Source organism: Tupaia chinensis, unplaced genomic scaffold (assembly GCF_000334495.1).
Source record: "Tupaia chinensis unplaced genomic scaffold, TupChi_1.0 Scaffold000196_1, whole genome shotgun sequence".
In the NCBI taxonomy this organism is placed as follows: domain Eukaryota; kingdom Metazoa; phylum Chordata; class Mammalia; order Scandentia; family Tupaiidae; genus Tupaia; species Tupaia belangeri.
The window spans coordinates 3975128-4000877 of record NW_006159671.1 but is presented as its reverse complement, the minus strand read 5'-3'; the positions used below and the strand labels follow the sequence as shown (position 1 = coordinate 4000877).

The window sequence follows — 25750 nt, the reverse complement described above, 5'->3', positions numbered from 1 at the left end:
GGAAAGAGGTTGCTGCCAATGGGATGCTAAAGGCGTGCAGGATAAAGACTCGGTCCTGGGCAATCGAACAGTCCACCTTTGTGCTGTGCTTGTCCAGGAAGAAAGCAGCCCCATCCCCAACTTTGGGACCTGATCAACAGTGGGAAGTCACAAAACTCTTCTCAATCCCTGCATTTTAAATCGCCAGTAAAAATAGCTGTTCTGTGCTGAGGCTTACAGTTGCATCCACTGCCAATGATGGAGTACAGTACTCAACTGTTTCTGACTGGGGTCTTTGCATCAATACCCTGAGGGTGACTTCTAACTTTTAATCGCCTTCTGTGCTCATCAGTTACACCTGTTCACTTGACAGTCCAATGCCTGTCACTGTGCCTACCCTAGACACTAAAACAGGATGTTTCGGGAGACCAGGAACTTTTGCACAAGTCTAAGCTTCCAGGACTCACCTGTTTTATCTGGTTCCCTGTACCCTAAAATCACGCACATTTGGGGGAGGGGGAGCGTGCTCTAGCTCTTACAGTAAGACAGCTCCAATGTACAGACTGCCTGGTGGAAATCTCCTTCTCGTCTATTCCCTTTCTTCATTCTGTTCCGTTACCGCGTGCTATCTGTTCGCTACTAAGGCTGAAGGAAAACTGTGTGTGTGTGTGTGTGTGTTTTGTTTGTTTCCTTCTTTCTTTCCCCCTCTCTCTCTGAAGGGAACGCTCTCTGGGACCCCTCACTGGAAACAGTCCTGACACTTTCTCCATGGGGCTGGGAGAACTAGATACAACGGGAAGGTCTCTGCTCTCCAGGAGGCATCACGGATTCTGAATCTTAGAGCGACCCTCTTCCTCCGGAGGGCGACGCAAACAGCCCAGTGCTTTGACCTCTACTGGTGCCCCGCAGTAGGACCCACCTCGCCTCTCCGGGAGCGCCCGGTGGCTCAAGTCACTCACCCTCGCGGACTCACCTGGTGCCCAGGACCAGCGCCGGCAGGAGGGGCAGCAAGTAGTGCGCGGGGCTGAATTTCATGCTGTTGCCTGCCGGGGTCCTCCTCTTCTCGCTGTCTCCGCTCTCTCGCCTCTTCGAGGTCCTGTCGCTCCTCAGAGGCTGTCTCTGTCCCCAGCCAACGATGAGCCCTTTCCGGCGGCGGACCGACGGAGATGGACAAACAGACGGGCGGCTCGCCAAGGCAGGAGCTGGGAGCTGGGAGTATCTTCGCGAGTGATGTCACCGGCAAGGCGAGTCCAGCCCGGGGTTGCTCGGCGCCGCCGCTCCGGAGCCCGGAGGGCGCGTTGTCACCGGTGCTGGAGGCGTGGGGCGCGGGAGGGGGTGCCCAGGGTGGCCCCGCGCGCTCGGTCGCCCGGCTACGCTCTGGTCACTTGGCGAACACCGGCCTGGAGTCGCTCGTTTACTCCCGCTTTTCCCGAGGATGGCGAGGGGCGGGGCAGGGGCGAGGAGAAACCTCATCTGCCAGTAATCGAACTTGCGCCCGTGGCAGGACTGAGACCCAATTCACCGAGAAAGACTACCAGACGCTTAGAGTCCCACGCAGGTGTCCCCCACCTGATTAAACTGCGTTTGGAAGAACGTCGTTCTGGAGAGCGTTAAAATACTGCTCTAATTAGAAATGCACAACGCTTTGCCTCATGCGGATGGAAGGAGGGCAGGAACAAGCAGCGGCCAGAAAGGTACCGACCACAAAGCCACTGCAAGCTCCTTAACCCATAAATGTCACTGCGAAGAGGTTTCGGGACGGTTAAGACGGCCTGCCTGCTTGAGGATTTTTGAAGATTTCTGAGCTTCATCTGATTCCAATCTGTGTGTCCACACCAGGTGCTGGCGGTGGGGCTGGAGGCTGGACGCCCAAGTTCCCGCACCTGAAGGAATCCTTTCTTCAGGTGAGACTCAACAAGGAGCCCTAACTGCACAATTCACCAAAATGCTAACAGTCATTAAGTTGGAATGGTGGTTTCTAATGGCAGAAAATGTTATGTGTCACTTTGCTTTGTTTTCCAAGTGTTCTGTAATGAACATCCAATATTTAATATGCTTTATTAAAAACTTAGGGGGAAATGGGACAGTACATCTATGATACAAAATACCATTTTTAAAAGCAACACTGGCAAGCAGCACCTATTCACTGAGTGAAAGATTAAATTCTAGCCTCTTTACAACATGGTCTTTTAAAATTATTATTCTAGCAGGGTATCCTGTTTAAGCAATTATGTGTAAAGCACTTCCTCATACAGTATTTCATTTGAGTCTCACAAGAACCCTCCTAGTAAAATAGAAATTAATGGTATCCGTATTATTGATGTGAGCAAAATGAAGAACATCAAGATCTAAACTGGATTTTTTTTTTTTTTTTTTGACAAAGAACTGGTTCTACTAAATCCTAAGAAAACTCTTGCTATTGCCTGGAACACCACATCTAGAACACCTAGCCCAGCTTTGGACACAAAGTTGGTGTTCAGCAAAGGTTGGAGTGAGTCAAAGACCCAGAAAGAAAAGGTCAGTTGGTGTCCAGGAATTCCTGTTTAAAGGCGGTAGTTCATATTATTTTATTTATTTTTTTTTCAGAGACAGGTCATTTATAGTAAAATTCTGATGAAGCATCCCCTTTACTCATGTTGTAGACAGTATTTCTAGAAAAAAAACACATATTTTCTATAAAACTTTGGAGAGGATGGAAATTGGATTAACCATCTAATTTGCTAGTTGGTGTTTGTTTTTCTTTTAATTTTTAATGGGACTAAAATCTGAGATATTCATACAGAAGAGATGTGTTTTCAAATCTCACTGCTAAAATAGATAAGCAATAAGTTTTAGAGAGTAGATACCTGCCCCTGGGACAGGAAGCTCCACAACAGATATAACTAGGCATCTACATATCATTCATTGGTGATTTGCATGTCATTTATAAAGAAAAATGACACCAACCATACTTTGCTAAAACTTAACTCCAACCCCAATGAAAGATGTACTCTAGTTTACTCCTGCCAGAGTGTTGGCTTGTTGTTTTGTTTGTAACTGCCAGAGGGCATGTGCACTCAGCAGAGAAAGACAGAGTGAGCAAGAAAGCACCCTTGCCGCCCTCCCCCCAACCCCACACACACACGCAGTAAGGCACGTCAATCTAAGATTCCTTCTCCATTTCTTCACCCTGTCAGGATTTGGGGCACACACACGCATGTACTTGGAATTTTTATTTTCAAGTTGCCAGAACCAAGATTCAAACCATGGTTGCCATGAAGGATCCATCATCCTTAATCACCACGTTCGAGAGTTTTCTAACAATAGATATTCTCCTCACTTTGGAAACTGATCATTTGAGTTGCAAACTCAACAAAGACATAATGGCTGCTTAGTCATTTGTTTTCAATGTGTATATTAGAAAATAATACTCGAGTTGTTGAACACATTTTTGCTTATATAACAATTTCGCATTCATTGCTTTATATCCTATGATAGGAACTAACTATGATAGTCCTTTCCATTATTTTCCTCTTTTGCAGTTGAAGTGACAGACTCAAAATGGTCATATAACTTGCTCAAGGTCATTCGGTAACATATATTGGAAATGACATTCAAATTCAGTCTGCATCACTTCAAATTGTTTGTTCTCTTGAGGAAAGAAAAAAAAGTTATGTCTGTATAAAAACAGACTCCCCATCTTGAACTTTATGACTTTTTACTAGTCATATAACATAAAATGACAACCAATCTACCTTAGATTTGCCAACTAAGAAAGAATGATCAGGATTGACTTTGTTCAGACTATGTCAGAGTTCTGCTCTGCCTCTATATTAGATTACTGTAAAGAATACAGATTTGTTGGCCTTTGTACATTTTCTGTAAGTAAACAAAGAAGAAAAAGACATCTAACTTAGAAGAGCACCAGGGAGGCATGCCATGGCAGATGAGCCTAAGTGAAATTTTGAAAACTCCCACTGATTTAGAAGATTAAAGTATTACTCTGAATTTAAGTACAGATGTGTCTCTCAGCAGAAGTCTTTTCTTCTTGGGGAATTATAGAGCCTTGAGTCTCCATCACCCATGACATTCTGTCCACACTGCCATAAGAAAATGCAAATCCAGGATTGATTTTATGGTTTCAGAGAGTTGGTACATAAATTTGAAGGCGTAGTTAGTGTACATAGCAGATTCGCTTGGCCAAATCCAGTAGTTTCATGCTGAATCCCAACACTGCACTCAGCCCAAGTTGTTTGCAATGACTACACGCAGGACTGATGAAGAACATCAGGTAAACCATTCAATGACATCAAGTTTCCATAAGGTATGGGGGATGGAAACATAGAAGCTACTTTTTAAACAACTTTATTGAGATTTACTTCAGGTATCATATTTTTTAAGAATTACTTTATTTAACTTTATTTATTTCTTCACGTATTTTATTTTGACCAGAGACGGAGACAGAGAGAGAGAGAGAAAGAGAAGGAAAATGAGAAAGAAAGTCTCCAGGTCCAGGACTTGGACCGTGGTCGGCCATGTGGGAGTCCAGCGCCCTTAACCACCATGCTACATGCTGTGACACCCCCCCATTTTTTTTTTTAGAGGTTTTTGCTATAGGGCACATGCGCACACCAGGAAGACAGAGAGAGACAGAGAAACATAAAGTGAGAAATCACCCCTTAGGGAGGATGGCCACGCTGCAATCCCTTCTCCTCCATTCTCTTCTTGGGATCTTGGGCACGCACGCACACGTGTCCAGGGTGAGTTTAAGCCACCAGGTCCAGGACTCGAACCGTGGTCAACTACATAGGAGTCCAGAGACATAGCCATTACACTAACTGCTGCCACCCACCCCCCATGTTTTGAGAAATTTTTGCTATAGGGTGTGTGAACTTAACAGAGAAACAGACAGAAAATGAGAAATCACTCCCTAGGATGGATGACCATACCACAATTCCTTCTCCTCCATTCTCCTCATTCTCCTACTAGGATTTTGAGTACACACACACACATACACACACACACACATACACACACACACACATACACACACACACACACTTGCCCGGCATGAGTTTTAAGCTACCAGGTCCAGGACTTGAACCATGGCTGACTGCATGGGAGCCCAGGGATGTAACCATTACACCATCTGCTGGTCCCATTCAGGTACCATTTTAAATGAGTCAGTGTTTTAAATATATTCACAAGTTTGTAAACCATTCTACAATTCCAGGACATTTTTATTATCCCCCCCAAAAAACACTATACCCACTAACAATCACTATCCACTCCCCTCTTTAACTCTTCCTCAGCCCCTATCAAACACTAAAATTATTTCTGCCTATATGGATTCATCCCATTTTTGACATGAAAAGTTAATTTAATCATTTTATATGTGGCTTTATGTGACTCTTGACATTACAAGTAACCTTAATCATTTTCTATAAGGCCTTACCTTATATTCAGAATTGTCTTTCATCTAAGTTATAGCATAGATCAGTATTTCATGCTTTTTCATAGCTGAATAATATCTCATTGTACAGATATGCTACGTTTTGTTTATCCATTTATAAGCTGATGGACATTAAGGTGTCTGTGTTTTAGCTATTATGAAATAATGCAGGTAGAAACATCCATTTAAAAGTTTCTGTGCAAATATCTATTTTTAGTTCTTTGAAAAAATATATACCTAGAGATATAATTTCTAGATCATATCTGTTTGATATTTGGAAAAACTGTCAAAATTTTTTCCAAGATAATTGCATCATATTATATTCCTATTAGTAATATATGAAGGTGTAAATTTCTCCATAGTTTTAACACTTATTTTCAGTTTTTAGTTTATTTTTTATTATTATAGCCATCTTAGCTGATGTGAAGTGGTATCTCATTGTGATTGTAGTTTTGATTGGAGTTTATCTATTAATTAATCATATTGAGTATCTCTTCACGTGTTTATTGGCCATTCATGTACATTTTTACAGACACATTTATTTGGATTATTTAATTTTAATTGGTTTGGGTTTCTTTGAATGTTAAGAGTTCTATCTGGATTTCAAAGGCAATCTCTCTTAGATATGTGATATGTGAACTTTGGTTGTCTTTTTACTTTCCTGACAGTGTCATTTGAGGCACAAAGATTTTGAAGAAATCCAATTTATCATTTTTTTTCATTTATCACTCTGCTCTTAGTGTTGCATCTAAGAAAGCTTTGCCTCACTGAAAGTCCTTAAAATTAATGCCTATATTTTCTTCCAAGAGTTTTATTGTTCTAGCTTTTTTAAGTTTACTTATTTATTTCATAAACAAAACAGAAAGAGAGAGAAAGAAACAAGCATCCCCAACATATTCTTTGCATAGAGGCACAATCCCAGCTGAAGCCATCCAGGACCACAGGCACATGCATGCACACCCAGAATTCACAGGGAGACCTCAGGATTTGAACCCAGGATCTTCCCATGTGGGTCCACCAGCACAGAGTGTCATGCTATTGCTGCAGCACTGGCTGGCTGGCCACTGGTTTAGTCTTTAAAGATAGGTCAGTGGTCTGTTGAGAGTTAACTTTAGGGTGTTTGTGAGGTAGAGATCTAACTTCATTTTTTGTGCATGGGGATATCCAGTTGTCTTACCATCATTTGTTAAAAACGTTATTCTTTCTCCAGTTTAATTGATCAACTATTTTTTTTCTCTCTCCTAGTCATATTTTTTTCTCATCTATGGATTCTCTTTCCTACTTTTATATTCTAAACTTCGATATTCCCTAGAATTTATTTTTGTTCTTCCTCTTTGAAAAGTTTATATTCTTTCTAAGCTGAGCTGATCTTTTTTTATGTTTTTAACTATCTTCAGTATAGTTACTAATCTCAAAATTTACCTGCAGCTTAGCCTTCCTCACTGCACCCTCACCAGGTTTCCTGTGGATACAAGTTCAAATTCCATCATACCTCACTCGTCATTCTCCCTCTGTCAGATTCTCCTTCTTATCTCATATACTCCCATGAGCTTTGACTCAGTCACGCAAGTTATAAACCTGACTCATGCATTACTTTTAACTCCTACATATTTTACATAGTCAATCACTAAGCCCTACAAATTTTACTTCCTAAGTACTTATGTTTTAACAAAATGTTTAAGACCTTTTTGCCTTAGAGCATGTGCATGCGCCAGAGAGACAGAGAGAGAGAAAGAGAGAGAGAGAGAGAGAGGCACTGAGAGGGAAAGTGAGAAATCACCCTCCCAGGGGTTTTGACCATGCTGCAATCCCTTCTCCTCCCAGGATATTGGGCATACGCGCACATGCGCCTGGCATGATTTTGAAGCCACTGGGTCTGGAACTTGAATCAGGGTTGGCCATGTGCAAGTCTAGCGCCGTAACTGCTACACTATCTGCTGGTCCTTGGAAATCTTTTCTTGATGTGTCTTTGCAATTTTTCATGTTGTTTCTTCCTCCTGAAATACCTAATTCAACCTCTCTAAATAGCTACTTTTAATCATTAAGACTTCACAAGGCCATCACTTCTTTCCAGAATGCTTTCCCTAATCCATCTGCCTCCACAAACTTGGTAAGATCTCCCTTTTCTTAATCTCATTTCATGTGGTAGACTGCCTTGCTACTGCAGGTACAATGTTACCTGGGCTTGATATCTTTCCATTCTTCTCAATACTATGTTAAGCATAGGAGGGGGATATTCCTCAATTTTCTCAGTGCTAAAGAAGGTGAGACAACTACACAAAATTATACTTTTATTTATATATTTCCTAAACTAATTACTAATTTTATTTGCCATCTGTAGACCTAGGAATTAAAGAACTGAAAATTTTAAAAATCATGTGCATGGTCCATTGAAAGTTTGTTTTGTCCATAATTGGTTTTATTATTGCTGATTCAAACTATCTATGAGAAAATTCTAATAAGGCCAGTTACTTTTTTTTAAATCTAATTGCCTCATAAATGAGGGAAGACAAATCTAAGATTAATACAGTTGCCTATGGCTTATACAAAAACAGAACAAACAAAAAGAATAAATGAAAGCAAAAATGTGAACGACAAACCCAGCACTCTACAGTTCTTTTGACCTGAGTTCTCTTCATTGAATGGCTTTGACCTAGTGCTGACTTCCCACTTCCTTAAATGGCATCATTATAGCTTGCGTGAAGGATGGGTAGTCTGTGCGAGGACTCTGGACTGGAATTGTCCAGTAAGAAAAGGGACCAAAAGATCTCTTTTATGCCATATATGTTGAACTGGAAATAATCTAGTGTCTTCCTCTTTGCTAATATCACCAAGTGTGAGTGATCCTGAGCTTGGGCCAATTCACTTAAAGAAAGAAAGAGAGGGAACCAGCAGTTAGCGTAATGGCCATGTTGCTGGACTCCCACGTAGTCCACTGCTGTTTGAGTCACGGACCTGGTGGCTTAAAACTCACGCCGGGCGTGTGTGCGTGCGTGCCCAAGACCCCAAGAGGAGAATGGAGGAGAAGGGATTGCGGCGTGGCCATCCCCCCTGGGGGGTGATTTCTCACTTTCTGTCTCTCTGTCTTTCTCTGTCTGTCTGGCGAGCGCTCGCGCCCTATAGCAAAAAATCCTCTCCAAAAAAAAGAAAGAAAGAGAGTAACGTCTTTGTGGATTTCCTAATTCTTAATAGTTCATATAAATGGCTCTTCTTCCCTTTATTCAACTGTAATAAATACATTGTATATCTATTTTTGGCAAATGATCATATAGACGTCCACTGAGGTACTGAAATATCGACAAATCCTTTTGTAGCATGAAGAAGACTTTCATAATGAGCACAGAAAGCCTTTAATGTATGAATTTTTTTTTTGGAAAGATTTTCACTGTAGGGCGCATGCACTCACCAGACAGACAGAGAGAGACATTAGAGACAGAAAGCGAGAAATCACCCCCCAGGGGGGATGGTCACGCCACAATCCCTTCTCATCCATTCTCCTCTCGGGATCTTGGGCACGTATGCACATGTGCCCGGTGTGAGTTTTAAGCCACCGGGTCCAGGATGCAAACTGTGGTCAACTACGTGGGAATCCAGCGACATAGCCATCACACTAACTGCTGGTTCCCAATGTATGAATTTTTAAGCCTTTTTCTCTCCTCCCCTTTTGAAAGTATTTACAGAGTTTTCAGTATAGTTATTTATAAAAGAATCTAGTCTGTGCAACTGATGCATTCACTGAATCAGTTAAAATTTCCCTTGACTGTCTCTAATAATATCTTTTATTTTCTGGGATTAAGTGTATATTTCCTTTTCCACATATATTCGTATATATCTCTCACCGAATTTCTTGGTACGAAAATTTAAGACCCAATTCAGTTCCTTTTTTATGACTCTCTCTCATTATGGAATCACAGCTAAGCCAAAATTTTTAGTGCACCGCTTCCCATTTTTCACTATATATGACATTAGGCATATGATTTCAAAGGCAGGCTCTCATTCACCACTATATTTCACTCAAAATATAATTAATTATGAAATTTCTGCTTCCAGGCATGAAGGAATAATTAGTACTAGATTTGCCTTCCATCTAAAAAAATAAGGTGATAGTTTCTAAGCATTAGGAAATAGCAGAATCATAGGAAGAAACTCATCCTCAAAACACCTTTTTAAAGAGTACGGTGACAACTGTTGTGGTCCAGGAATGTAGAATCCAAGAGATGAAACAGTCCTCCTGGGCTGAATCAGTTTTGATCTGTTAAAGGCCTGAAGATTTGTGGGAAAAGGTATTGGAGAATTAACACTGTGCAGAAAACATCCAAAAGTCCACATGGGAGTTTACTTTGGACCTTGGCCCAAGGCTGTGCTGCAGAAGCAGAGCAGGCCTGCCTTTGCAAACCTGCCATTGCAGTAAGGTAGAACAGAGGTACTAAAATTCTCTCACCACTGTGAGATATTGGAATTCTCATCCAGCCAAAGTGGAAAAACCCAAGAATGCTTTGCAAACACTTCAACCTCACTGAGACTCCAGAAAGGCCTGGCTTTTACAGTCAGAGTCATGCTATAGTGTAAGTGTTGTATTCAGAACTAGGGACAGAACTGATAGAGACTACTTATTAAATGAATGAATAAATAAATAAAACCCTGATAATAAAAGAAAGTTATCAGTGTTTTAAATGCCTAGAAGGGAACATTCAATATTTTTTTAAAGAAAAATAGTATGATCTAGCATTACTGCAGTATTTCCAGTGCAATGCTGAAAATACTGCAGCAAATCTTTAGACACGTGATGACGTGTGGAATGTAGTCATAATCAAGGGGAAAAATCAATGTCAACAGAACCTAAAGTAACATATATTTTTTAATTAGTAGAAAAGGACAACAGAGAAATTGAAACTACAAAAAAGAAATAAATAAAAATTCTAGAACTGGAGAGTACAGTATATGAAATTTTAAAAAAATGTATATTTTGACTACTGAGGAAAGAAAACTTAATAAGCTTGAGGATACATAAATAGAAATAATACTCTCTTGGGGCTGGCAGGTGGCATGGTGGTTAAAGCACTGGACTCCCACATGGGTGACTGAGGGTCAAGTCCGGGACCTGGCGACTTGCTTTCTCATTTTCTCTCTCTCTCTCTCTTTCTCTCTCCAGTCAAATTTTGAAAAAAACAACAACAATAATAAATAAAGTTAAATAGAATAATTATTTTTTAAAAAGGAATAATCCTATCTGAAAGAATGATAAAATAATTAAGAAACTATATGGACAGAGATTTAGTATGTTTTGATGTATCAAGTTGTTTAATGAACACATATTTGGAGTCCAGATGGATAGAAGAAAAACATCAGGACACATATATAATACAAAAAAAAATTGACAAAAATGCCAGAAATGCCAAATGTAAATTTGTGTATTTGAGAAGTTCCATACAATTTAAGCAAAATAAGTTCAACGAGAACCTCACTTAGTCACACCATCATGAAACTGATGAAAATATAGAGAGAATATCTTTAATAGGGGCATCATAATAATGCTGTCATCTGGCAACCAGATTCAACAGAAATGCTGACGTTCAGAAGACAATAGAATAACATTTTTAAAATGCTGTAATTATTTTAATTCAGACTTTATATCCACCAAAATATTCTTCAAATATGAGGGTAAAATAAAGAGATGTCCCAGTAAATAAAATCTGAAAGAATTTGTTTTGTGACTTAGGAAAGACAAATATTCCTTACAAAGGGTACAAAAGTACAAAGCATAAGAAAAAAATTAACTTCAGAAATTACTTATCTTTAAAGGAAACACTTGAAAAGTGAAAAGGCAAAATGAATATTGGAAGTAAATATTTGCGAAATATTTCACCCAGAAATTATATCAAGAATATGTTATGGACACTTTTACTCACAATCAAGTAGCACAATAAGGTAAACAAAATAAGCACAAAAAGGCAAAAAGCACAATGAAAAGTTTGGCAAAAGACTTGAAGAGACTCTTCACAAGAGGAGACGTTAGAATACCAGGGTAAATACATAAACAAGTACTCAACATTACTAGCCATTAGAGATATGTAAAATAAATCAACAAGAAGAAACCTCTGCCAGAAATGAGAAATCTTCTACTAGAATAGCTAAACTAAAGTGTAACTTATATCTCAATAAAGCTGTTACTTTTTTAAAAGACAAAAATTAAGTCTTGTAATATGTATATTGCCAAGGGCATGGTACAACTGATATTCTTACATATACAGTTGAGATTGTAAAGCAATACAAGCACTCTGGAAAACTGATTGACTGCTTCCTATAAACATCTGCATACACTCCAACAAGAAATTCCATTCCAAAGACATTCCCTATTTGCAGCCCCATTCCGATTTTTTAGTCATTTGCTCCATAGCTATTATAACATGTATCCACAAAAAAGACATGAAAATATTTATAGCGGTTCTATTCATACTAAATTGCAAACAACCCAATATCTATAAACAGGAAAATGAATGAAAATTTGTGAGCTAGTCACATAGTATTTGTAAAAATCTGAATCACTGTTGCAACAGAATGTTTGATCCTCAAAAGCACTGTTAACCAAACTAAAAAAGTCAGACATAAAAAAATATATATTTATCAATTGCTTTCGCATGAAGTTTAATAATAGGCAAACTAGCTTTTAGTATAAAAAAATCAGAACAGGGGTTACAAATGGGGAATGTTTAAGGAATGGAATTAAATACCACAGGATTTTCTTGGTCAATCCCAGTTAGGGTATTGGTGACAATGGTATCAGAATTTACTTATCCTATTACAATTTTTTAAGTTATTTTCATGGTTTTATTAATTTATTGAATTACAAATCATGAAATCTTACAGATCTATATATTTTACCTTACGTAAGTTTTACTTATAAAAATGTAAATAATTATGATGGTTCTTTTTATTTCTACTGAAACATTGGCTAGAAAATCATTCGCCCAAGTGTCCACTAGTCCAGTCACCATTTACCCATTCCCTTAACCATTATTTATTTAGAGTATTATAGGCAACTGGACTTGCCAGTCACTGATGTTATAAAGACCCCAGTGGAGCTATAATTCATGTCAATGTGAAAATGTAAAATGATTGCATAAATACTATGAAAGAGTAAGCAAAAGATACTATTTAATTTTAGATTCAAGGAATGCTTTTAGAAAAGGTACACCTGTATAAATCATGGTAGGCAGAAGGAGATGAATAGACAAAATGGGCTCTCAGGCTTGATTCAAAAGCACAACAGAGCTCTGCTTCCAGACAAACTGCTTCTGTGTGAGTACAATGCTGCCTCTCACAATTCTAAGACTTTGGGAAGTAACATGAGTCTCTGCAAAATAATAGTACCCATATTCTAGGATTACTGGGAAAATTAAATGCTGTTTTGGCAGAGGTGTCCCATGATTAGCTTCAAGTTCATTCACCAGGACTCCCAGAACTCAACACTGAATTAAATATTTATAGCTAAAATTTCTTATAACAAAAAGAAAAAAAAATACAAAGTAATAGTAATGGAGAAAAGTATTCATTGGACAAAGTCAAGAGAGGTGAGGTGAAGGCTTCTGATTCCTTCCCTTAGCATCCTCATAGGACCCACTTTCTTATCAGCAGAGAACTACAAAAACAATGTGGGATATTTCTTCTGTTCATGGGAGTACACAGTGTCAAAGGTTAAGACAACTAAGGAAGTTTCATCATGTAGGCACACCGCCATTTTGCAAGTAGTGATGATCATTGAAACTTAAGTCCTAACCGTAGATGCAAGAGTACATCATGTCTTGCTAAGCTATCCTGACGAACAGGTAAACTGAGTCACCCTGGGCCCAGGAATGTAATATAATATCATCAACCACTAACGTGAAGAAAATTTAGGATCACAATCCCAAGCATTGGCCAAGTGTAAACAATGGTTTTAGGTTGCCCGGGAAGCATGCAAGGATTGAGTAGCCATAATATCTGTACTGCTGCTTCTTTCACTTTGACATCTGGAGAACAAACATAATTTTCTGAAAATAATAGAATCTCCATGTATCATAGAATTACTACAAAGATTAAATTTGTCTATATAAAAGTACATAAAAGTGCTTAGTAAATATGAGCTATAGTAATAATGTAATATTGTGTCTTCATTATGTTATTATACATTGGAAACTGCGAATATTTTATGCTTTAAAAAATATTGCAGGTCACATGGAATGTTTAAGTGGTGACTGAGCATGAGGAGTAAAATTAAAGAGGTAGGAAGAATCAGTGACATAAAGACCTTGATTATCAGAGTAAAAAATTCAAATTTTAGCCTGGACATGATGGATAGACATTGGAAGATCTTAAATGGGGATGTTTTAGTAGTCTCCAAGTTGACCTCCCCAAAGATCCCTGCATCCTGGTTCTCAAACCATGCATAGCTCCCCTCCCACATAGAGTTCAGAGACGTGTGACCAGCTGAATCCAAGGAAAGTGCTGGAATGTCACTTCTGTGATTAAGTGATATGAGGCACTGAGATCTCTCTCTCTCTCTCTCTCTCTCTCTCTCTCTCTCTCCACTTACTTCAGCAGACGCCAGCCTCTTTCTTATGTTGTCTCATGGATAAGGTCACTTGATGAACAACAGAAGCCTATAAATGACCACCTGAGAGGGCTTCGAAGGAAGTTCTTTATTTATTTCACCTTGGCCCTAAAATGATTGCACCTCACTGAAACTTCAATGCAAATTCATGAGACATCCCGAACAGAATTACCCAAATAGACTGCTCCTATATTCCCAACGAACAGAGACTGAAATCATAAATTTATGTGGTTTTTGCAAAGCTATGGTTTCTAATAATTTCTCATTCTTCAAAAGATAATTAATAGAGGTATGATATAATCAAATATATGCTTAAAATCTTTCTATTGTAATTTACTTTGGACATAAAATTTAACTTATTTGTTACACCTTAAACTCTGAGTGAATTTTTAGCATTTGAGAACCAGAAAATATTTTGAAGATTTATTAAATATTTTCAAGGATCCTATGATGTTTTCAGCAGAAAATGAGAAGTTCCATATTATTTTATTATTTTTTTATGAGAGGAAGAAAACGGTAAGGAAAGATAGGTATTTTTGATAGGGTCTCACCATATTATGAGCTTCCTGCCCAATTTCCCAGTTAGTGAGGATCACAGGGACACACTACTGCACCCACCCTCTTAGGGTGGAGCCAGGAAGGGAACCCAGGCCTTCCATTCTGCCTCAGTTATCACACATTGGCCCTTTTCCATTTATGCCAGAGCCCCACATAATTTTTTTTAATATTACACAATGTTTATCAAGAATAGGAACCCATAAAATTTTTCCTACAATTTTTTGTAATAGGAATTCTAACTCTAAGGGACAGACATAATATCTGAGCTATAGGAAATGATGTAAGTTGTCCCATAGTTATATTGTTAAGAAGACTCAGGGCCTCAACTGGTCAGTTTTAGAGATAGGCAAATTGAGAAGCTGTAAATAACCCAAAGTCAACAGCTGACTTATGAAAGTGGAGGGTTAGAGCAATGGTTTCCTCATATTTCAATATGGTTATTTTCTATTTTTACACTAAGATGATTTTGTCTATTCTTTCCCCAAAATGGCATTAGTTCCTTTTATTTAATTTGCACACTTGATTAAACATAGAGCATTATGTAAACCAAGTATGTATTTTAGGATCTACACTCATTTTTTACTGTTTTGAAGTTAGTTGATGTTATCCAAACACATTTAGTGCCAAATAATAGAACTATAATACCTATTAAAAACTACTGACACATTGGAGCCAGCAGGTGACATGGGGTGTAAGGAGCTGGATTCTCATATGGTTGACTGCAGTTTGAGTTCCAGACCTAGCAGCTTATTTTCTCACTTTCTCTCTTGTGCTCTCTCTCCCTGGTGAGCACACATGCCCTATAGCAAATTATTAAAAAATAAATTAAATAAGTAATTCTAAAATAAAACTAGTATACACTGTTAAGATGTTCTTTTACTTAAAACTCATCTACATTTAAATTTTTGCAGTGAAAAATGTTCATGCAGTATTCTGCTTGCTGTCCCTATTTCTCAGTTTCACTAAAATGCACTCTTTTTTGACATCCTTATGGGAAAATATTATAATGAAAAAGACACAACATTGGGACCATTCTGAAGATGCTATTGATATGCGCTATTTTATTTTCCTGTTGCTATGAATATTCCTATTTCTCATTTGCCTCGGTCTCGCCTGTTTCCTTTCCATAAAGCCCCAAAACAAAAGCATACACTTGCTATTGGTGATGGCACTCACCCCAAAGAGTCATACTAAGAAATGTAATCATTCTCAGTTACATTGGCAAAATCTGACATCTCATCAAATCATGTCTACAAGCAAGCCTCTCTACATGCTGCTGAAATGTAGTTGAAATCTCCCGTGAAAATCCAGCTAGGTACCAGGCAGTGGCACTCTGAGGTATGGATAGACCCAGGCAGGAACATTGCTGAGTTCATGTCCTGGGACCCTCCTGGGCACTGCAGTCTCCTGGGCACACCTGGGATCTGGTGCAGCTGAGACTGGGGATGGATTGCAGTATAGGGAAGCTGTTCGGGGTTGACTGTCTTTCTGTCTCTGTCTCTCTTAGAAGAAGTGAACGGGCAAATGATAAACTCTCAAGAAAATAGTAAGAAAAAAGAAAAACTGAAAGTAACTTTGCCTAAGATGATAACCACCAAATACTTGTTGTTACAGTATCCTTTTTGTGTAGGAAACAGGTGAATGGGTATATAGTATTCATTATAATATGATAACAATCATAAAGTAGCATAAAAGTGGAGAGTGTAATCATAGATACTGAAAACTTTGTGGGGGGAGGTGGGGATTCAGGAGAAGATAACTAATAGGCACAAGAATGCATGCAAGTGGAGTAGGTTATTGAATGGTGTACCACAGCTGAGTAAATGATGTCATAGAAATTTCAATATAGGGGCCACTCTAAAGCCCCCTCAAAAAGTGAACAATCACACAAAAAGAAGAATGAGTTTGAGTATGTGCAATGTAATGTAATGTTTGTTTATTATTTTTTAGGTTTTGGTTATATGGATAGCATACTTGCCAGAGAGGAGAGAGACAGATACAGAGAGAGAAAAAGTGAGAAATCACATCCCAGGAGGAGGGCCATGCTGCAACCCCTCTCCTCCCTTGGGGATTTTGGGCACACACACACACACACACACACACACACACACACACACACACAGGCAACCTGCATGATTTTCAAACTGTTAGGTTGTGGACTTGAACCTCTGTCAACCATGTGGCAGTCCAGTACTTTAACCACCATGCCACCTGCTGGTCCCCATAATGTAATATTAAATGATGAAGATGATAAACAACTTCTTGATCTGGCTTAAGGATGAACTGTTGAGATTACAAAGAATATAGTATAAATCAATAATATCTCATTCCATCTTAAATATCACATTAGTCTGTTTGCCTTTCAAAATGACATTTGAACTTCCATTTAACTTGATTTGTGTGGCTTCCGTAACATTCAAAAGTGATGGATGTTGCCATAATCCGTTTTGTTACCTCCACTGTTAGCAACTGGTTGCAACTCGTCTTCCACGGAAGATTTTGTTTACATTTACTTTTGTCTGCTCCAAAAATGTATTTTCCATACTGTTTCCCTAAACTCCCACTTACTTTCCTTGCATTGTGATTTGAAGCTAGAAATATTAAGATTTCTGTTATTACTACACATTGCTTCATTGGAGTTATCTGAGACATTTTTCTTTACCATATTTGAGCTCTTCCCAGTCCCTAAATGCAAAAGGGACAATAAAATCCATGTGACATTTAAGTCTGTGTTTAGATCAGGTGTCTTTTTTATTGGATAATTTATCTGAAACTCACACCCACTGTACACCATTTTAAGGGTGTCCACTGAAATGCAGCTGCCCAGTAAGCAACTACACAGAGTGATGTTGAGATCTTAGCCATTCACCGCGAAATCCATCAGATTCAAATAGAGAATGTACTGCTTTGAAAGAAACTGATTGCACAAGTTTTTGGTTACAATTGCATAAAAATGTAATTGGATCATAAAATGGGTCTTTATAGCATTCTGAAACTTTCCAAGTATGTAGGAAATGAAAACAAGTCATATTATTTCAGAAACTAGAAAACGAAGCACAGGAAGGTAAGTGATATCCAAGGTCACTGTGTATGCTAATAACTTATCTGGGGTTTTTTATATAGCACAGAGCATCCTGTCTACTGTTCTAATTAGCATCATTTCTAACTGAGCATCGGCTATGTTTGGCGTTTTATTAGGTAATGTGAAGGATACAGGGATTGATGAGATGTAGCATCACACATTCTAGGTGGATCCTAGAATCTTCTGCTATTTTGTTTTGTCAACTTCAAGGCAGACAGAATACCATATAGAAACTTTAAAATAAAATTTCCTAATTAGTCCATGGGATTCCCTTCATCTTCTATTTTTTTTATTTTATTTTTTAAATAATTAATTTATTTAAAATTTTTAATTAATTACTTTTTTTTGGAGAGGTTTTTCTTCTCTATAAGGTGTGTGCGCTCGCCAGACAGAGAGAGACAGAGAGACAGAAAGCGAGAAATCACCCCCTCAGGGGGGATGTCCATGCCGCAATCCCCTCTCCTCCATTCTCCTCTCAGGATCTTGGGCACACACGCACACGTGCCCGGCTTGAGTTTTAAGCCACCAGGTCCGGGACGCAAACCGCAGTCGACTACATGGGAGTCCAGCGACATAGCCATTATGCTAACTGCTGGTCTCTATTTATTATTATTTAATATGACCAGAGAAAGAGAGAAAGAGAGAGAGAGAGAAAGAGAGAGAAAGCAAGCTACCAGGTCTGGGATTTGAACTGAGGTCAGACATGTGGGAGTCCAGTGCCTTGACCACCATGCTACCTGCTGGCCCTTTCTTTCTTATTTTAAAATTTAAACATTGATTCATGAGTACAAAAGATAAAAAGATACAGCACCTCCTACAGGATCTTCAGTGCCACAATTCATGCTGAGTTTCAGTCAGCTTGGACTTCAACACCCACATGCCTGCCATATACAGTGAGGTTACTGGACTCAAACCCAAAATTCTCCCATGGGGGTCAGTCTGGAAGAGCACTGCATTTCACCACTGAGTCACCATCTGGTACTTCATCCTCTATTTATGTTTATAAAATGCTGCATCCCTTTTAGTAATGGATTCAGAATCTTCTTAGAAAAATTTCTCAAGGTGACAATGAAAACTATCAATTTCAGTATAAGGAGTGACTAAAGAGTGTCGTTTAAGTCCACTATCAGACACACAGATAATTTCAGTCCTGTACCTTTTCGAGAGCAGGAAAGGTAAGATGGCTGTTTTCTGCCCCAAAGTCTTTCCTAAATTATATCTCAGATTTGAAAGGTGACAGTGGCTTCAGGCAACAGGAAGCCATCACTAAGTCACTCATTTAGTGCAGATTGGAGATTTCCACTTCATAGCTTTCAAATGTGACATGTTATGTCATAAGGAGGTACAACTAAAACCAATCTATGTCAGGTGGATGGATATAAAAATAAACTGCCAAGTGTTGAACACATTCTGTGTAACAGTCACTATGTTGGTCATCTCATTTAATTTCCTTTAATCTACCCAATAGCCACTTTTGAGTTAAGGATACTGTTGAGAAATCACAGAGCTATTAAGATACCTGCCAAGTTTGTTGGTCTTGAGAAAAGGGACTGGAGTCTATGGACAAGGTGTGCATGGTGCTTCAGTGCACAAGGTGGCTCTTGTGTAGTCATGGGAAAGTATTTTAACTTAATCACCCTTAAAATGAGGTCTAAATGGTACTCACCTCTTAAATTTATAAAGACTAAATGAGATGATACATGTAGAAGAAGTTTTAGGACTGTATCTGATCTAGGGGACATATTTAATAAATGTTGTGAGAAGAAATGGACTTTGAGGTGTTCTTCCAAAACCTCTCTTCACAAGCTACATCTTCCACGACTCTGCTGGGGGCAGTAGTGGGCAGGTGACGTATAACTTTTTATGTCTTCTATTGCAAACAACTGTTTTGTCCAAAGTTATTCTTCCTTCCAGGGGTCTTTTGCTCAATGTCAGGTTCATATGTGAATTCAAGGCCTGGCTTCCCTGCTCAATTTGAAATAAACTGAGAGGGTCATCTCGATAATAAAGCTCTTCAGCTGCCCTACTAAGCTTCCGCTTCAGTTCACTGCGAGTCACCTTCCCCTGTCCAGCCTGCCTTCCTCACTTCCTTCAGTCATCTTTCCTAAGAATTCTTCCCAATATATAAGATGCTGATCATTATAGTACTATGTGTGTGTGTGTGTGTGACAGAGAGATAGAGCAAGAGACAAAGAGACAGAGAGAGACAGAGAGAGATGGACCGAAGTAGAGAGATGTGGTGATTATACCTACCTCCAAAGTTATCTCTACTGATGATTATCTGGGAACTTAATTTATATAGCCTGGGAGTTAAATAAAGTTAAAAATAGGGCCCTCCTGCAATCATAGCAAACTACTCAAATTATTTGAGACCGTTGCTTCATCTGTAGAATGGGGATATTATCAGTTCCTAATAGATCAAGGTATTGTTTTATTTTGTTTTTAGAATTAAAAGATATACAATTTGTAAAATACTATGCATATAATAAACACTCAATAAAGCTAGTAGTCATTATCCCAAGTCTTAGTGCTTTTATTTGAAAGGTGAGGATATTTATATTTCCCTGGATTTCTGGGAGGTGAAGTGATGCAAGAACATGACCTAATTAATAGTATAACTGTCACACAACATAAAGCATTTTTCTTATCATTGCTATATCAGAGAAAAATATGAACCTAGGATCTAACTTTTCATTTTAGAACTTGTCAAATGAGGGTACGAGGGTTATAGGATTTTGTTTGGCATGTAAAATATGGCAAAAGAGCTGAAATAAATTCTAATCTTTTTTTTCTTTCTTTGTTGTTTATATTGTGTTGAGTCTGTGACCTTGGATAAGTCACCTAATACTTCTTAGCTTCAGTTATTTTCTCTACTTCAGACGCAGACTGTATGACAGAGATGATGAGATAATGAGTTAATATTTGTAGAGGTCTTTGAGACTCTCAGATGACAGGCATCACATGAACAAAATGCATTCTCACTGTTATTTAGTTGAGAAAAAAATTGCATAGAGTGGCTTTTCTGTCAAAATGTTTAATAAATATTTTAGATAATAAACTTAGATTTAGATAATAAAATCAAGGTGTTGATTCTGGATAGTCAGGGAACACATTGCTGATCATTTCTAGAAGCTTCAAAGGGCAATCCTGATAAAGCACAGGCTATCTACAAGTACATGAAGTCAACCCTAATGGTAATAGGACTTCGTAATTGTAGACTATTTATAGCTTACCTACAAACAGAGTTGTTAAAAGCCCACAATCTGGTGCCAACCACTGTCAAACCCTGGCTCAAAATCACGTTAGCTGTGTAACCTTGAGTAAATCATTCACTCTCCTTTTGTTTTTTTTTTTTTTGTCTCAGTTACTTCATAAGTAAAATAGGAGTAAAAATTGTACAAGCTTTATTGAGTTTTAAGAATTAAATAAATAATCTGAGGTAATCAAATTATCTCACATGTAAGAATTGCTCAGGATAGATTAGCCTTTCTTATTTGCCTGCGATCTCAGAGTTTGCACAGTATTACAACAGTCAGAATTTAGTCGTGAGGTCATGACAGTGAACATAGCTACTTCTTATGAAATGCAGCCCAGGTGAATTCTAAAAGGCAAACTCAATGTCAATCTAAATCATGCAATCAGGTGGTTAGGGTATCACCATAACTTAGAGCTATAGGGATTTCGGTAATACATGAAGCACTATTTCATGGCCCTCAGGAGGTAGGCATGTTACGTGGACTTCCTGCCAAAGGTATCATGAGGATATTTAGTTTCTCGTAAAGCTAGATCTTTTCAAAACAAGGACAGAAATATTTCTGATATGACAACTATCTTTCAAAAGAAATAACTTCCACATGGGAAATTATATTAGAAAACTGTGGTGATGCCAAAAGCAAATGGAAACCACTCCCCTAATCCTTTGGCAAATTAAGTTCTGTTCTTAGAGAAAGCAATACCAGTGAGCTATTATCTTAAGCTTTTGCATTACTTTAATTTATCTTAAATCACTCACATCTAAAAATAAATGGCTTTAACACTGGAACATACTAATAAAAGCAAAGAGGTTAAGAAGGTCATGTGAGTCTATTTACATTAGATTTTCTTTATGAGTTAACTGTAATTACTCTGTTAGCTCAGTTCTTCCTAGTCTATGGGAGAGAAAACCAGACTACTATACACAGAGGCCTCTCCGATGCCTTTGATAATTGAAAGATTTAAGAGAACGAATGGAGTCTTACCTAGCGGGGAGTTGGAATAGATCCAGATGTCATTCGATGACTTTGGTGACAATTTCTCAAAAACTCTCTATTTCTGCACTTACTTCAGTAGTTACTTGAATAGTTTTCCTTCATTATATTCTAGGACTAGGTTTCTTGAACTCAGAGGTAGTGATTTAGATGCTAAGCTAGTGTAATAAAATGAATACCAAATACAGACTCTGAGATGAAAGTTAGTATGCAAGAGACTGAATAAATATTTCCAGAAGGCCAGCCAGTGGTATGGTGGTGAAGGCAGCTAGATCCTACATAGCTGAATACCAATTTCAAACCCTGGACTGGCCAGCTGGAGAAACACACTGGTCATATTTGTGTGCATGCCCAAAATCCTCGCCAGACAGACAGAGAGAGACATTGAGACAGAAAGTGAGAAATCAGGGGGGATGGTCACGCCGCAATCCCTTCTCCTCCATTCTCCTCTCGGGATCTTGGGCAAGCACACACATGTACCCAGCATGAGTTTTCAGCCACCGCGTCTGGGACACGAACTGCGGTCGACTACGTGGGAGTCCAGCGACATAGCCATTACGCTAACTGCTGGTTCCCCATGCCCAAAATCCTAAGAAGAGAATGGATGAGAAAGGACTGTGGTGTGGCCAATCCCCCTGGGGGGGATGCTTTTTCACTTTTCCTCTCTGTCTCCTTCCAATGAGTTCATATGCCCTATAAGAAAATTTTTAAAAAGAATGTGTTCAGAATTAACATTGTGGAAAAAAGGGAGTAAGATGGTTCATCAAAGAAAGAAGCTGAGCTGTGGTATAGCATTCTGAAGATGGTGTGACCCTTCCAAGACTTTTTTTCTGTATTGGTTGAGAGGACCCAACCTTACATCCTTACATCAGTCATATTTTGGATATAGGCGACCTGGAGGTATAGAGCTTGACCTTAGACAAGATAAGACAAGATAGCTACTTCAGAGCTATGGCGATTCCCCAGCTAGAGGTTGGGGTTGTCAGCCATCCATAGCCCCTTCAGCCCAGATGGTCTGTCTTCAGTCTAGAAGATGGATCTTGATGATGTATCATAAATCCACCATGTTTCCAATTTACTTCCAAGATGTAATCCCACAGTTTTTTATGTTGGCTTCCAAGTGCTATTTGGACTGTCATTTTAGTTTTTTAAATCATCTGACAGTCCTTTTGGAAGTCTAGATCAATAATTTGCCTTCCTCTTCTTCCATCTATCCACCATGCTGCTTTACCACATCACCACCCTGCACATCCTAAAAGCCTGAAATACAAAACTGGACTTTGGCCTGGCACACACATCAGATCCTTTAAGCCATTAATACTGTCCACTCTTCCAAACCTCATGACCAATGTCTTCCTCGGATGTACTGCATCTTAAGACTATAGAACTACTTGTGATTATAAATACACAGGTCAACTCTCACATTCAGGTTTTTTTGACTGATAACCCTCTCTCCTTTTCACATTTCATTAAATGTTGTATGTATTTTAAGATTAAGCTCATGTATTATTTAATCTACTATGTAATGCTAATCATCACACACTTTATTTCTGCTTTCCTATTATTTTGTTTTATTATTGTTTATACTACTCTATGTAATTATCATTGGTTTACTTGTTTAATCCTCTACTACAAATTGTGAGCTCTTTAAAGGGATAGGTAATTTTCTCTATGTGTCAAACACAGAGCAAAATATATGACCCCAAGCAGACTTGTAGACACTAATGAATACATGTTGCATGAATGTTTGAATATATTCATAATAACTGTACAAACTTTAAGAGAACAAAGAAAAAGAGACTGCCTTTCTCTAACTTGCTTCTTTTTGCTAATGTAGGTGTTCGATGAATGCATGAACAGGCAATAGTATTGATGATAATAGTAAAAGGTTGTAGATATCATGATCTCTGCCAGCTATGAAATTCAGTAATACAGTAATTCTTTAGATTAATAGAGTTGTTTGAAAAACCAGAAAATAGACTTATCCCTTCTTTTCAAAATTTAATTTTTCCTCTACAAAGCAACTCTATTTTATAATAATTCCAGTGAGTATAAGACATTGACATTAGTAGAACTGATGCTGTCTCTTTAATTGTTAATTTTCTGTTGTATGTATCTAGGTCAACATAAAATCTAACTTTTAGTTATCTTTTGTAATAATCTGTTTTTTAATTGTCAGAGAGCATGCGTGCTCTTCAGAGAACAAGCAAGGGAGAGAGAAAGTACCCCCTCATGAGGCTTGTTCACATCACAGTCTATTTTCCTCAGCCTCTCCATCCCCCATCAGTATTATCAACACAATTATACGTGTGCTCAATTTGGTTTTCTTTTTTTGGAAAGGTTTTATTGCTATAGGGCGCGTGCGCTCGCCAGAAAGACATAAAGTGAGAAATCACCCCCCAGGGGGGATGGCCATGCTACAACCCCTTCTCCTCCATTCTCCTCTTGGGATATTGGGCACACACGCACATGCGCCTGGCGTGAGTTTAAGCCACTGGGTCCAGTACTTGAACCGTGGTCAACTACATGGGAGTCCAGCAACATAGCCATTATGCTAACTGCTGGTCCTCTCAATTTGGTTTTCAAGCCCCTGAAGCCTGAATTCAAAGCAGGGTCAAGGCTTACCCACTGTACTATGAGGCCCTCATAAAAATATTGATAACAACTGAAACCATAATATACAAATATAGACTATCCTTTCATTTAACAGCTATACATTTAAAACCTAAATTAGTCTATATACTATCCAGATGCAGGAGCTATATCAATGGACAAGTTGTATTCACATTTCTGCTGGCCCAAACTTTACATTTATTAATCATATGCAATATGCCAATTGATATCCTATGTAATTACATAAGTTAGGTAATTATTGTGTTTCTAACATCACAAAAGAGAAAAATTTTTTAATGTTTTTCTAGTAATAGTTTTGAGATTAAGAAATATTAAAAAACTCTCTAAAACACAGTAATCTACTGGTAGAGGTTGGAATAAAAACAGATATTCTTGGTCCAAAACCCATATACAAGGCAAAAGACTTTGGCTTCTTTAGTTCAACTTTCACATGAAATTTCAGCCCATTTTACTATTCCCTGCAAGGACAGCTCTGAGCCTCAGAAAACATTAATAAACCACCTCCAAGAGTAAAGGTGTAATGAGAGAGAGATGCAAACCTTTCACATAAAGTCAGCTCCTGGATGGTAAGAAAGTCATGCAACAAAAATAAGAAGGGTTTATTATGTCACCACCAAATTTTGGTAAGCCAGCAGGAAAATGAATAGAAAAATCAAAATAAATTCGTTAAATAAAAATTTAATAACTGATTTTTTTTTCATTTTTTTTTTCTAGGAAAAATTAAACAAATGCTTCGGACCTGTTCTAGAAAACACATGTTTACAAACCAAGTTAAAAAAAAAAAGTAGTATATAAATATAAAGCAAGAAGTCTAACAGATGCTCAAATGTTGTTGTGGTTTTATGAAAGCTAACAGCAAAGCATTAAACATTATCTAAACCTGCCTGCAAACTGTTTTGCATTTATATAGCACTCGATATATTTGAAAAACATATTTTTACCATCACTGAAGTAAGCCACCCCTGCAAACCTTCTCATTTTGCAAATGAATAATAAAATGTCACACAAAGGAACAAGTATAACTGAATTTTAGATTAAGAAGAGACGTATGGGTTTTATCGAGTTCAACATTCTTATATTATGGATGAGACAAGAGGATCCCTGAGTGGGCAGTTGATTTTGCTCAAGGTCACAGTGCTAGTCAGTGGTGGAACTTAACCTAGAAGCATTGCTCTTTGATTGCAAGTCTGGAGATTCATTATACATATGTAATTCAGACATTAAATATC

At 38.2% G+C, this 25750-nt stretch overlaps 1 protein-coding gene across 1 annotated transcript in view; it reads left to right on the top strand.

Annotated features, from left to right (window-relative positions):
- LOC106734717 (uncharacterized) overlaps positions 1-25525 on the top strand; it is a 70155-nt gene extending 44630 nt beyond the window's left edge. Inside the window, exons 5-6 of the mRNA XM_014587208.1 lie at positions 892-1883; positions 25236-25525. Coding sequence (XP_014442694.1) covers positions 892-1593 — 702 coding nt within the window. The 3' untranslated portion in view covers positions 1594-1883; positions 25236-25525. The remainder of the gene's footprint in view (positions 1-891; positions 1884-25235) is intronic.
- The last annotated feature ends 225 nt before the right edge of the window (positions 25526-25750 follow it).